We start from the raw sequence: 14,436 nt of genomic DNA on the forward strand, positions 1-14,436 counted from the left end.
GAAATACTTGCAAAATATGTAATTTTGGAGTAGTTCAACAACTATATTTGGCCTCTCAGACCCTAAAAAGGTAAAAATTCAGCTATTTTAGCCAGTTTTTGATCCAATCCACGAAAGATAAGAACTTTGTAGTCATTATAAACTGCATAATCTGAGAGCTTGTATTAATTTACTTGTTTGATGAGAAAATTTAATAATTTTGGCGTATCATAAAATCACACTGTTTGATAGCTTAATGGTTCAATCATGTTAAGACTTAAATCAAAGTGCATGCTGTAGACTAACGTAGTCCTGTATGACAGGATGGATTGTTGATGTGCTTCTGTCGTAACTCCAGTAGATTTCCAATCACTTCTTTGCATGCTGACTATGTTAAACCTATGTTAAAGCCACAAAATGTGCCACCATGTTGGTAACAGGCCATGATAACACCAGTAAACTGAAAGCAACCTGTATGCTGGGAAAAGGGATCACTCACATTCCTTTTGCATTAGATGAGCATCAGAAAATAATGATCAGGTTAAAGATGAAAGTAACAAACTCAGCCTCTCAAACTTAAGTCATAGCAGACTGAAACAATCTACCTCAAGATTTGGATGGGTTAAGAACAGTTAGAAGGTAAAAAAAAAATAAGGCAAATTTCTGTAACTATAACCTCACATTCACTGAGAGAAGAATGTGTTGAACATTTGGTCTGAGTAATACAACAACCACACCTCTCCTTTGTCTGCTCTCTCCTTATCTCCTGCACACATACACACACATTCACATATTCACAACACACTTTATGCAACCAAATATTTCACAGATATCCAGACTCTCACACAGCCTTTGACTTTCCTGGAATACTAAATACATAAATGCCTCGCAGACATGTTCATGCTGTTCTGCTGCATCCCAGTGGTGTGTCTGAGTGCATGTTTGTGTGTGTGTGTGTGTGTGTGTGTGTGTGTAATGAAGCCAGTCCAGCGAGGCGTTCTGGGCCACGCTGGAGCAGGCTGAGGCAGTCTGACCCACAGTCTGCAGTGGTTTGATTCAAGGCGCACGGTCAAATCTGTTCCCAAGTGGATGTGATGCTCCCACACACTCACATACCCCAGCTGCTGCAGAGCTCTCTCCCACCTACACAGCACAAATCTCCATGTTAGTCATGTTAGTCTGATTTGCTTTTACTAAAAAATGTGAAAAAAAATATTTCAATGCGATGTGAGCAAGCAGAGTTACATTCAGCCGTAAGGGTTGGTCTCGTCGGCTTTTACAAATACAAAGTTTTGCAGTGAAATTAATTAATTTCAAAGAAATGGCCATGATCAGTGAACCTACTTGTAGTTGGTCTAACTTTAGTGAACTTCCATTTACAAATTTGTACCATTAACCAGCACCATGCATCATGACAGTCTGGCCTTTGACAGAACAACAAGCCGGAAAGTTTGCAAATTGCACCATTAATTTTGTCAGATATTTAAGTGTTCTACAAAAGACAAATAATTTTCAGACAGTTATATCACTAATTACAAATTTGCCACAGTGGCTTTATAATCTGTACAGGACACAGCATCCTTTGTCTTTTCAACCCTTGCTGTAGATAAGGAAAAACTCCCCAAAAAACTCCCTTTAACTGACAATAATTGACCGTTAGAAAGCTGCTTCAGCACTCTGTGTCGAGTGAAATAATTAACATACAGGGAATAAAATCCCTGGAGGAGTTTTGTTTTAGAATACAGACAATCACTTCCAGAAAATCTTTAAAACAAGTTGATTTGTGCTGGAACTAGATTAAATATTCTTGCCTCACTGGCAGATTTTGTTTCATATAAAGCAACAGTTGTAATAGGGAAACTGTACTTGGAAATATGTAGATTTTGTTGCTAGTGTAACCACATAAAAAATACATTTTCATGGCACATATATGTGGGAGAAGGTTGCACTGATGAGGGCTGAGCACTTTGATTTATGTGGAGAGAAAGGAGAAAGAATCGATGAAAACCAGGAGCGTTGTTATGAGCAGAGAGACACAGAGACGGACTCCTAAGAGAAAAGATGTTTCAGTTGCTATGGATACTGTATCAGCAGACCATCTTCCCCTCAGCTGGGCTTTTAACCAGCACACCTGCCTCGCCCTAGGACACACATGCACACACACACACGCACACCCACACAGTGAGGAGGGTGGGGCTCTCACTCAGGTAAATAAGGGTTTCTCCCACACATTTCTCGTTTTTCTGCCGCTCTAACATCCACAGCTCTCTCCTGATCTTTGTCCTCACTGCTCTGCAGGATTATTTGTTTAGGCTTGTTTGTGTTATCCTGTTTTTGTCCGTTTTATTTGCTTTATTACTCAGCGGAAAGTGAGTACGATGTTATGATCCACAGAGAGAGAAAACCAGCTTGATATACAACAAAGTTTGCGGGCAGGATTCAAAAACCAGGATTTTGATTATATCAGCCTCAGCCAACTGAAGCAGCCGCAGACGGAGCCTGCAGTTTTTCAGGGGGAAACACAGAAGTCAGAGCCTCAGTTCAAAGTCTCCGGTCCAGTCTGGAATCTGAACAGGCCACCAGGAGGAAACCGTAGATGGGGAGAGTAGAGCAAAGGAGCAGAGCATGTTGGACTTTAATTCTGCAGTGAGTGGTCTGAGGAGCTGTCAGCACAGGGTGAGTTTTAATCCTCCGTACCTCCCCTGACTGATATTTTCCGTGAGGTTTAGGTGCGGGTGGGAAGTCGGGGAGTCAGCGAGTTCATGCAGGTTGCAGCTTTAAAGTAACCGGATAAAGTTAATTTTCCACGTTTCGGCTGCAGGAAGAGCTCGGGGACAAAAATCTGCATGCAAGAGAGAGATTTAATGTCATGGACTCTTGAACATGTAACACACTACAGACAAGAATATTGGTTAGATTTATCCTGCGAACCCCAACGGCAACCATTCACATGGGAAATTTATATGGTTTAATTTCTGATTTTAACCCTTTAAGACACTATTTTTGTATCTTATTTCACCTTGAGAAAAGATAAAATAGAACTTTATTAATCCCGAAGGAAATTCTGATTCCAGATTGCTCCAAAGTTACAAAAACAAATACAAAAACAACCACAATAAAGGATAATATAAGAAAAACAATGAAAATATTGGTAACAATAACAATATAAATATGAATATAAATATGACAATATCAAAATAAAAAATTAAGTGTCAGGAGTAAAGTGGGTAGAGTGCAGATGACATGGCATGTAATAAATACAGATATATTGCACATGATAATGGACATAATATAGTCTTTGGTGTTGAAAATGGTATTGCACATAATGTTAATATTATTCAGTGACTTTTAGGTTGGATAAATCTTCTTATAACTGTCTATTATATAATTTATTTTGCATCAGCCTGTTCCAGCTCCCCATTGAATCTATATGGTGTTTACTAAACTTAAGAATCTCCTCTTAGATCTGTGTTTAATAGCATTGAGATATGTTTGGTAAAAGTTTAATATTGGGGTCAGTAACCAATCCATGTTTTCTATTAGGAAATTGGGAATCAATGAAATATTTCTTTTGGATACTTTGAAATGTGCATTTTTATGATTTTAAAGAGTTTCATAAACTTTTAAATACTGGTTCTTTTAAGTCAACAATTATAAAGTTTTATTCAATGCAGATTTTTGTGCCGTGTGACTAGAAATTTACTTCAGATGGAGAAACCGCATCTGTGGAACAAAATGGCTCGACGTTAAGAGAGGAAACTCCTGAAACTGTTTTATTTCCTCAAAGTGGAACATCATCTGTTATCTGGAGACACTTAGATGAAGGATAAAGAAACCAGATGAGCGTAAAAAGCAACAGATTCTGAGCAGATTTTGCTTTTATGTCGTAGCCGCACGTCAACATAACTGGTAATTTTTTATTATGTGTCCCTCAGGGATCTTCTGATCCTGTTTGCTGGACCACAGGTGTCGATGCAGGAGATTCAGCCTTGTGTTTCATTCTAGCACTGAGGCGACAATAGGCTGGTTTGCATTTAAACAGTGTGTCTGCACACACGTGAGAAATTCCACATGTTTGTCCCAGCAGCCTTTTAAATCTGGCTGTCCGTTGGCGGAGCGGCTGCAGCCCGGTGGAGTCGTGTGCCTTCGTTCAGTGATGCATGTCACATGTGTGAAGGGGTTTTTAACATGGATCCGGGTCAGTCGGTCGAATCTAAAGGGAGTGTGTGTTTACACATCAAACAGAGAGAAAGAAAGAGACGAGTCAGAGGAAATCTGTGTGAAAGAGAGAGGCAGCCGGAGGGATCTAAATGCTTTGATAGATTCTCAGAGTGCAGATAGCAAATGTTTGTGCAAAGACAGGAGACAATGGGACCAGACACGGGAGAGAGAGAGAGACATTCCTCAGTGCGTTGTCCAGTCCAGTCCTGTCATTTCTCGTCAGTGCAGGGACAGCTGTGTCATTTTCGTACCACACGGCTCCTGGGCTCCGGCCTGGAATGTGCCGGGTCCCGTCCCAGCGGCCCCTTCACTGCCTCCTGCACCCTCACACCACTACTGCCTGTTTAATCCTACTGTCACTTTGCACACATTTAAAAGAGATTGCACAGTTTTAGTCAAGTTTTAGATTAAAATATTACCTTGAGCTGAACCTTGAACTGCAAAAGTAGTCAGGTTTTTGTCTGTACTGTTAAAGTAAATCAATATTTTATCTAAATTGCAATACAGACTGGTGCAATATCCAAATCCTAGGAACGTGCAATATTTGTTCAAGGCAAAATATCGGTCAATATACCTTCTGAATGAAGTGTTATGGTGCTGCAGAGACGTCCCAGCCAACAAATCGTATTCTGCAGCCTGAAAAAAAAAATGTTGTCATTGCAAAATCATTGCAAAACATCACACCATGATCGTTATAATTTATATTTCAATGCAAATGAGACAAAAAGTACAACTTCCTACACTAGTTTGCAGCCCTAGTTTTAGTTTTTTTTTTTTTTGGCTACAGCAACTCTAAAACAATAATGATGCTTCTCAATTGTAGATTTGCTATATTTTCCTGTATTTCTGTTGTGGGTAATAATCATTTTATGAGAATAATGTCAAGGACATCCCATTAAATCAGTACAGGTTGAGACACCTGTGATCATGTCGTACTTCAGATTGCTTGAGAGAGCTCGCATGTATCAAAACACCTTCAAACTCCTTTTTTGAACCCTGCAGCAAAGAGCAGCTGCAGCATCAGCTTATATGAGACATCTTGGTGTTTCTCGGTGATACAGTTCAACTGGCAAAACATGTTTTTAACTACCTGAGGAAACATCTGTCACCTTATTTTATCTGTCATGTTGTTGCTGTACACATTGGCTAATGTACATATGAATGTTATGCCTGTCTGAACATGACGCGTTATGTTTTTAAACAGGATTTCTGTCTGCATCTTCATTCACAAAAGCAGTGACAAGAGTGTGACTCATAGATAAATATATGAGTGTGTTGCAGTTGAAATCAATATCACAATATCAAAAACTGTCAACGTCAAAGCTGGCATGTTGGGTCAGGTTCCCACAGGGATCATCAGATAGATCTTGGTTTATTTCAAAACGTTGCTCCTTAACAGCTACTTGTGTTTAGACAACAGTTGATTTTAAGAAAAGAGAAATATATATTCACATCCCTCAAACTAAGGCGTCACAGAATTATTATTTGATATTGGTGCCACAAATTAGGTATTGTATCAGCAGAATAAAAACTATATCAAGCTCAAATCATGAAGATATGATACCACTGAAAAATGATAAACAATATTGTTTTTTGTGCTAGCCTCGTGAGAAAAACTTGTTTTAAGCCATTATGCAAAGCTTATTTACTGATAAAAATAAAGTGTTTTGCATATCCTGACCTCACCTGTCATCTGTGTCCACCCACAGCCCCGAGGGCTGAAAGTCAGACAGACAGTTAAAAATCCTCCCTGTCTGTCTGTCTGTCTGTCTGTCTGTCTGTCTGTCTGTCTGTCTGTCTGTGTGGACAGAGACAGAGATTTTGGGGTTATATGATCCAGCTGCAGTGTGAGGACCAGTAGTCGCCCCTCAAACACAGGAAATCCCCTTACTTCTGCTTCACAGCTCTGTTGTGGCCGCATGTCTGTGTGTATATTTCTGCGGCACAGATCCTGTGTGCATGTGCCAGCGTCGGACGGGTTTTTCAGGAGGGGGGTTACAGTACTGCCGAGCCAACCGACCAACCCACCGAGCGACCGCAGCCCTGAGGGACGCACACAAGAAAAGTTAAACAAACACAACCACGGCCTTTTTCTCAGGACACTTCCAGGCCCTCCTATTGGCTGACCCACATGGCAGGCTCCTCTTTTCATTGGTCCCCTAGCCTCCCCCCCTGCTCCCACTCTTCTCTTTGGAGGCTTGGCCTTTGAACTCTGACCCCTTTGGGAAAGCTTTCTAAAGAGGACCCGATGAGAGGAAAGGAATGTCTTGATTTTAGTCACTTTTGGTTCTCCACTACTGTCCTCTGTGACCATTTACAGGCCTGTCGCCTCTTTAGGGAGTCAGAGAATGTACTCATTGCGTGCTTACAAAGTTAAACTGTACGAGCCAGCTGATTTAAAGGGTCAGTTCACCCAAAATCCAATTATTTTCCATGCTGTGAGCCCAGAAGCCAAATCCCATTCACCTCAGTTGTACAACAGCTAGATACTGTCAGAGAAAAGTGTTTTTTGGGTGAACTGAGCGGAGCACTTCACCTCTTCCCCCTCAGTGTGATGATCTATTAGTTGTCGACCTTGTCGGCCTGTGCTTGGCACCACTTCCTCCCGGGGGCAGCCAGCAGTTAACGTCTCTGCCTCCTGTGATTGGCCGTAAGAGGCTCGCGGTGGTTAACTGGCGGGTTGCTCTGCCAGCAGGAGGCTGTGGGCTGGGCCACGCCGCTTGGCCTGATCTCTAATTAGCACTGGCTTGTCAGTCACTCAGGGTGGATCTGTCTGGGAAATTGCAGTCTTGCACACACACACACACACACACATGCACTCAAACCATAGCTGGGAAGCGCACACAGGAAAGTGGGATGAGGATTGTCCTCCAGTTTGAGGGAGTTTTCCTGTGATCATGCGGCTTTGACTTGTGTTGCCGTTTCATTCTTGTTCGGCTGAAGTGGCTTATTTAGGGCTCGGGGTGTGTTTGTGTGTGTCTCAGCTCGCTCTATTAGTGGCGTGGCTGCAGCAGTGAAGTGGTTAACAGTCCCGGGGGAGGCTCATGTTACCAGCAGCAGGGCAGGTCCTTCCCTCTCCTCTCTCCCCCCTGGTTTCTCTCTCTGTTAGTCCAGAGAGAGACGAACAGTGCCCGAGGGATGAACCATCAGTGCAACGAGCGACAAAGGAGCTCAATCTAGGAACACTGCCAGGGCGAGAGAGAGAGAGAGAGGGCGAGAGACATTGAGAGAGAGCTAAAGAGGTAGAGAGAGAGGCAGACAGAGAGGGAGTGGGAGAGATATTTGGCTGTGTGAACTCTCTCAGCGGCATGAAGTCATGAAGCTCTCTGTCCAGCTTGGCATTTTCCCGCAGCGCTCTGGTTCCCACAGCAACCCAGGCACCCTCACCAGGTAGATGCATGTGTGTGTGTGTGTGTGTGTGCACAAGTGGTGTCAACTTTTTCCTTTTAGTGCTGATGAGTTTGGTTCAGGAAGCGCTGACATCTTTGTGGGTTTGTATATATCTGTTTCTTCATGGCTGTCTACATGTCTTTACTTTCTTTGTGCGTGTGTGTGTGTGTGTGTGGGACTTTCCCCTGTGGCTGTACGGACGAGTTGAGACGGTTGTGGTCACTCTAAATCTCTCAGCACCTCTCAGCTCGTCTGCTCCACGGATGCTTTGAGCTCTCGAGCCGCGGTGCGTCTTCGCTCCGCTGCTCCTGTTTGATTTATTTTACCGCCGGTAACTCCAGAAGGAAGTTCTCTGTTTTCTCTTTGTCTCTGTTTGTCAGGTTGTTCGCCGGCTTGATGTCTGCCAAGCACCAGCTGATTAGATTTAGGTGGTAATCTGAATCTGGGATTGCAGCCATTTAACCAATCTTTGTTTTTGTTCAGCTTTTTTAAAAGCTATAATTATGATGTTGTGTTCATGTGCTGGTGGGAAACATTCAGGACTTCCAAGTTGGCGGCAGGACAGAAATGCATTGACTTGCTGTCTTGCTCGTCTGAAAATCTAACTTGACAGTTGAATGATGAATGAGAGGTGATAAGTGCTGGGTACTGAAATCCTGCACTTTTGTTTTAATGTACAGAAATGTTTCTGTATCATTAAAGTTGTTGTGAAAGCTTAGATGCTTTGACTCACTCTGAGAGTCAGTTTTAGGTAACTTTGCAAATTTTCAAATGTTTTTTATTTAGAACAAATCCCTGTTTGTCTTTCTAGAAGTTTTTCAGATGTTTGTAAAGTAGATTGTGCAGAAAATTATGTTTATATTGCTTAAACTACTCTGAGGTCTTGGAAAATAATATTCTTTTGTATCAGAATCGAACAAAGAAAGCATCAAAATTACAATTACACTATTACAAACAATATGCAGACACACTTATAGGGGGTTGAGAATTTATTGATTAGTGAATCTTAATTGACAAAAATAAAGTAATTTATCAAGCAAAAAGTGTCAAACATTCACTGGTTCTATCTGCTTAAATGTGAGGATTTATCATTTTATCATCAAATATCTCTTTGCGTTGGACAGTTTGTTGCACAGTTGTCTTCGAAGATTTAAAGTTGTAATCTTGGGCTCTTCTGGTAAAATAAATCAACAGCTGAATCAGCAATGAAAGCAATCTTTAACTGGTTGATGTGACAGGAAAGGAATCGATGTGTGATTAGAGATTATTGTTTCACTGCTGTCATACAAAAACTTCCTTGACTTGTTTTTATGTATCATTAGTCGTCAGTGAACGGATCACTGACGACTGTGAAAATACAGTTAGCTTGACAACACCAGCTCAGTGTGAGTGTGTGTGTGTGTGTGTCCGCTGGTGCAACCAACCCTGCGCTGGCCATGACCATCAGCCTCCCTCTGGTCCTTTCAGAGTGATGTTTGCCAACTGGCCAAGCTTCCTGTCCCCCTCAGACTCCCAGCGGATGCACACACACACACACACACACACACACGCAAACACACACGTACACTCATGCATGCACACACATATTTACAAATATCCTGCATTAACTCCTGCCGTGTTTGCTCTGTTCAGATGGGTTTGTTTGAACATTTCTAAGACCCGCAGACACACACACACACTCACACACACACACACACACACACACAGACTCACCCTGTGATGTCATCCCTCCGACAAGCCTTTGTTCATGTGATAGACAGCCCCATTCAGCCTGTTTGTGTGTCTGTATGTGTGTGCGTGTTTGTACCCAAGCTGCAGTCAGTTCAAATGGAGAATAAAGGAAGAAGAGAATCCCCAGGCGGTCTCCGGATCTTCTTTTATTTTAATTTGCAATTTTATTTCCGTTTCAGACTGTTAATAAAAGTGTTTCGCTTCTTTTCTTCTCATAGAAACACATCCATTCAGAAGAAATTCAGAAGTAAAACCATACACAGAACTTCATACCTGTTGACTTTGTAAAATGAAAAATAGAATATTTTTCATGCATCCAACATGCTCACACACCTAGAGTCTGTGCATTGTAAGTGTAGATCTGCTCACATCTGTGCAACAAGAAATAAGAAACGGAAGAAAAAGGAAAGATGGATCAACTCCAAAAAGCCTCTTTGTCTCTTCAGAGTTCAGCTGACTGATGCCGAGCAGTGTTGTTTGTGTGTGTGCTATAAAAACATCACACCTGACTGCTGTGTGTCTGCTGACCGTCTGCTGAGTGAAATTAATGTCTCTCTTCATAGAAGAACCAAACATGTTCCCAAAGAGGCGCTGACTGCCAAGTGCACCCCCTCATCCCCTCATCCTCTCCACTCTGAAGAAAGAGTTTTTGTTTCAAGACTCTTTAAATGAACTTGTTCTCCCTCTCTCTCTCTCTCTCTCTCTCTCTCTCTCTCTCTTTCTCTCTCTGTGTGCAGCTGGGATGACAGCAGCTCTGTGAGCAGCGGCATCAGCGACAATATCGACACAGATGACATCAACACCAGCTCCTCCATCTCCTCCTACGCCAACACGCCCGCCGCTCAGCGCAAGGGCCTCAACGCACAGGTGAGACTTCACACACTCACACACTCACACTGACTTAATATCAAAGCTTTTTAATAATTGTGCCACAACTTGGGACAGCCAGATCCATCATGGATCTGATATCATGTTGGTTAATTATATGGATCCTTCAAGTTTGGAGTAAAATAAATCTCATCTTTCTATCTCCGGTCCCTTGTTATGAACAAAAACACTCAAGAATTCATTAATCTAAACACCAAATAGGGAATATGCTTGCTCATTGTTTCCGTTTTAGCTCTTACGAAACGTTTAAATAGATTCTATTAAAGTGAAACATCGTCAGGTGTCTGGATTGCCTCCCTGCTGCCAGCGCCTGGAGCTCCACACTCATTTGCCAGTAAAACATTGCCGGATGACGCATGTCACGGCGCCAATGATGCATTTTGCATCATTTTTCCTTTAAAGACTGGAAAGGATTCAAAAAGCATGTGCGGTACTGTGTTCTGTGTTTCCAACTTGATGAAGATCCATCAAACTTTTTGCTCCAGTTGTTAAGACTCCTCTATTCTGTCTACAAACAGTCGTGGCAGCTGCAGGTTTCAGAGATTCTGGATTTAGAAGACGCCAAATATGACGATGCTGTGTTGTTTTAGCATTATTTTGTGATTTATTGTGACAAGTTGAATGTTAAAGTCAAGTGTTAAATGTTAACTGTCAAAGTTATTAGACGCCCACATGAACAACTAAGAACAAATAATCACTTAAACATGTTGCTTTCAAAACATCAGTGACTTAATTTTGGCATATTTTAATGTCTTTAAATGTGGCTCTGTCAGACCAGGACTCAAACAAAAGACAAAAACAAAAACCCAGGACAAGACAAAACCTCACCACGGTATGGCAGTCCCTGTTTATAGTGTTCAGGAAACAAGATATTATGTGATACTGACAACTTTTTTGGGAACTTTTCTGATTGATTTCAAGCCCATAGATTTATATATATTAACCCTTTGGGTCATTTTGTCAGTTTTTGAATCCTTTTCATTCTGCCTGTATATACAACTTAAAAAAATGTTTACCATGCCATACCGTCATAAAAGATTTTTCTGCACAACCTCACCTAAATGACCTGTTATTGACTTACTGTTTCAACAAAAAAACCCAGTAAGGACCCAAAAACCATTACAAGAAAAACAACATGAAATCTGATTTTGAAAGTGTTGTTTCAAACACAAGCATGCTGCAAGAATAATTCTAAATGTTGTTTGCAAATATAACATATACGAGATAAAATGAGGAGAACATCTATTTCTATATGGTTTTACAAAATATATTTGACCTTATCTCCGGTTTTACTTGGCCTATCATCATCAAACAAAAACTGGCGTGGAGTTTAAATCCAGAACTTTAGAGGGAAGCTGCAGGCAGGAAAACACGCTGCTTCGTTGTTATGTCGTAACGTTACTTTGTAATTAATCGAAATTAATCGCATTTTAATCGCATATAAATATTTGACCTGAGAACAGTGAGAAGTAATTTTTTTCACATGGATTTTTGGTATACCATTCAATAATGACTGAATACATAAGCTTAAGCAACAAAAATATTGTTTATTTTTGTTCAAGTCCAACAGACCAGTGCAATTTTTGCTATTAAGTGTTGCAATAGCATATTTAGAAATATAGTACATTTCAGTAATTCAGATAGTCTATAGGTAGGTAGACCTTCTGTAAACTATAATACTTTGTTTTTTTAAGTAAAACTCAATCCACGCGAGCTACCACACTAGCCGCTAGCTGCTATATGTTTTGCATTGAGGTGATACTTGAGGCTCGATGTGCTGCGGTGATATGCAAATTCCTTGTTGCATAGCAACACAACCATGCTCTTATCGACACTTCCATCCGTTGTTTTTTTGTAACAAAATGTCCCATCATCCACGGGGCCAACCAAAGCGCTCTCATCAGCTTCTTCCTTCATGTTCACTGTGGTTTGTTGTTGTCTGAACTCATGAACGCTAGTTGGTGCTCCAGTATAATCGGTCCGCCTGAAACTCATCCAGTGAGAAACGTTCCGCGGTGCAAAAATAAGTGCGATTAAAATGCGTCAATTTTTTTAACATGTTAATTTTTGTGTAATTAATTAATCTTAATTAACGCGTTAAAGTCCCGGCCCTAGTTATAATTGATCTTGTTGGAGTGATCAGCGACACCTGAGGGTCAAATTAAGAATGAACAACCCATAAAGCTCTTTACCGTTTAAAAATAAAATTCAACACAATGCAACAACCATCCTGTTTTTGTCGTTGTTCCATTTGAATACAGCATGATTTTAGGTCTGTTAACTGATTTAATTGAAAAAATCTACACATTTTAAATAGCCTGATTTCTTACAGCATTGTGAAATGTAAACAAGGTATATAAAGTAGTAAACTGATGCGACCGTGTCCTTCCACTTGGCCTGGTTTCAGTAAAGCCGGTCTGTTCCAGCATTCCTCAGCCTCCAGAGAGGAATGTGAGACTACAGCTGTGGACTCACAGAGCTGAAGCTGATGTTGACTCTAGCCTCACATCATTAAACACTGATTAAGAGCTGAAGCAAAGTGATCGGCGAGACGATAATATTGTCAGCTGACTCACATGTACGTCGCCCTCGTGTTATTGCGGCGCTGATGTGGAGCCGCCATCATGTGACGTGTGTCCGTTACGGCCGCAGAGGTCGAGGTGCTGAAGAGAAAACAAAGGAGGCCACAAAGGAGCCTTTCTCTCAGCACGGCAGCCTGACACACTGCAGGTTGATTAAGTCTGTTTTAAATTCTGCGAGCAGAGCAGCCTGCTGCATTTTTTGTAGAGTTGCCTTGCCAACAGCAGAATCAACTTAAAAGCAGCCATCATCCCTGAAACAGCTGTAATTTACTGTGAGAAAAATAAAGGCTGCAGCAGAGAACTTGCCAAGTTGTACCTTTATTTACGATAACAACTCATTAAAAGAGTTGAAAGAAAATTCAAATTCTGCAGCAACTTTCCCTTCAGTAGGTTTTGAAAAAAAATTGTGTTTTTGAGCTCAGGGTGATCAGTAAAAAAGCAGCTTTTTTTCCACACATTTTATTGTAAACAAGAGTCTTTAGAGGAGACACAGAATCAAGTGGACTTCTCTGCTGTGAGGGCCAGATTTTACTCCCTTGGCTCCAAACTTTAAAGCAAAATGTTCAAATTGTAACCTTGTAAAGTCCCAGATCTACTAATAAATAAGACAGCACCAGGTGAGCTCTGTTATTAGTCTGTTTCCCTGAAAAGATCTGGTCTTAACTACCTTAAACTCACTAATGACACAGCTTTGAGAGGAAAGTATGCACATGTCGTTTCATTTTAGTGGACTTTCTTTACTTGCAATTTGCTTGTAAAGACTTGTCATGTGACTTCAGACTTGTTTTTGCGGACTTGACTTAAAGTTGAAGTCTCTCTCACGCAAAAAAAGAGCAGCAGAATTGCTTCTCTCACATTTCAAATGAGCTCAGGCCCTGAGGTCAAACAGCTTTCTGACTGACTGCTCAGGTGATGGTGGTGTGGACGCTGGTAGGATTACACAGCATGAGGGCTGTGGTCATAAAGTGGAGTGCTTTTTAGAGGCACTTGGCAACGTCTCATAAAAGACGCTTTCTTCAGCAGTAATAAATCAGTGTGTGTGTGTGTGTGTGTGTGTGTGTGTGTGTGTGTGTGTGTGTGTGTGTGTGTGTGTGTGTGTGTGTGTGTTCCCAGCCTGTGACGGATGCAGAGAAGCACTCGGCCTCCACAGCGGTGCACCAGGCCTGGTCAGGAGACGAGGTGAAGAGGCCAGACGGTGGGTCGGACAGCGGGGTCAGGATGGAGACGGGCTCAAAGTGGAGCCGCCGGAACCCCTCCGACATCTCTGACGAGTCCGATAAGGGCGGCTCGGGCAGGAAGACCCCCTCAGTGTCCCACACGGGCTCCTGGAGGAGAGGCATGAGCACTCAGGTCGGGGTGACGTCCCCCCGGACTAAAAGCACCAGTAGCACAGGCTCCACGAGCTCCGGAGGCCTCAAGACCCACAGTTCAGGTAACGCAGACATACACCACCAAAAATAATAAATAAATAAATTGAAAAAAAATACAGATTGAATGAAAAATGTATATATAAATTCAATTATTTAAAAAAAAATTAAAACTAAAATAAATAATATACATTTTACTCAAATCAATAAATAAAATGAAAAAAAAACTGATTAAATTAAGATAAAGAAAGAAAGAAAATGAAAAATTATAGAAAAAA

The 14,436-nt window shown here is 41.4% G+C and overlaps 1 protein-coding gene across 2 annotated transcripts in view; it reads left to right on the plus strand.

The window, feature by feature from the left end:
- The window catches only part of nav2a (neuron navigator 2a), a 132,923-nt gene that overhangs the window by 83,075 nt on the left and 35,412 nt on the right, over positions 1 to 14,436 (plus strand). For both annotated transcript variants that reach the window (XM_059347371.1, XM_059347378.1), the window contains exons 13-14: positions 10,059 to 10,188; positions 13,905 to 14,223. In XM_059347371.1, the coding sequence (XP_059203354.1) occupies positions 10,059 to 10,188; positions 13,905 to 14,223 (449 nt within the window). The remainder of the gene's footprint in view (positions 1 to 10,058; positions 10,189 to 13,904; positions 14,224 to 14,436) is intronic.

This window comes from Centropristis striata, chromosome 2, assembly GCF_030273125.1.
Source record: "Centropristis striata isolate RG_2023a ecotype Rhode Island chromosome 2, C.striata_1.0, whole genome shotgun sequence".
NCBI lineage: Eukaryota > Metazoa > Chordata > Actinopteri > Perciformes > Serranidae > Centropristis > Centropristis striata.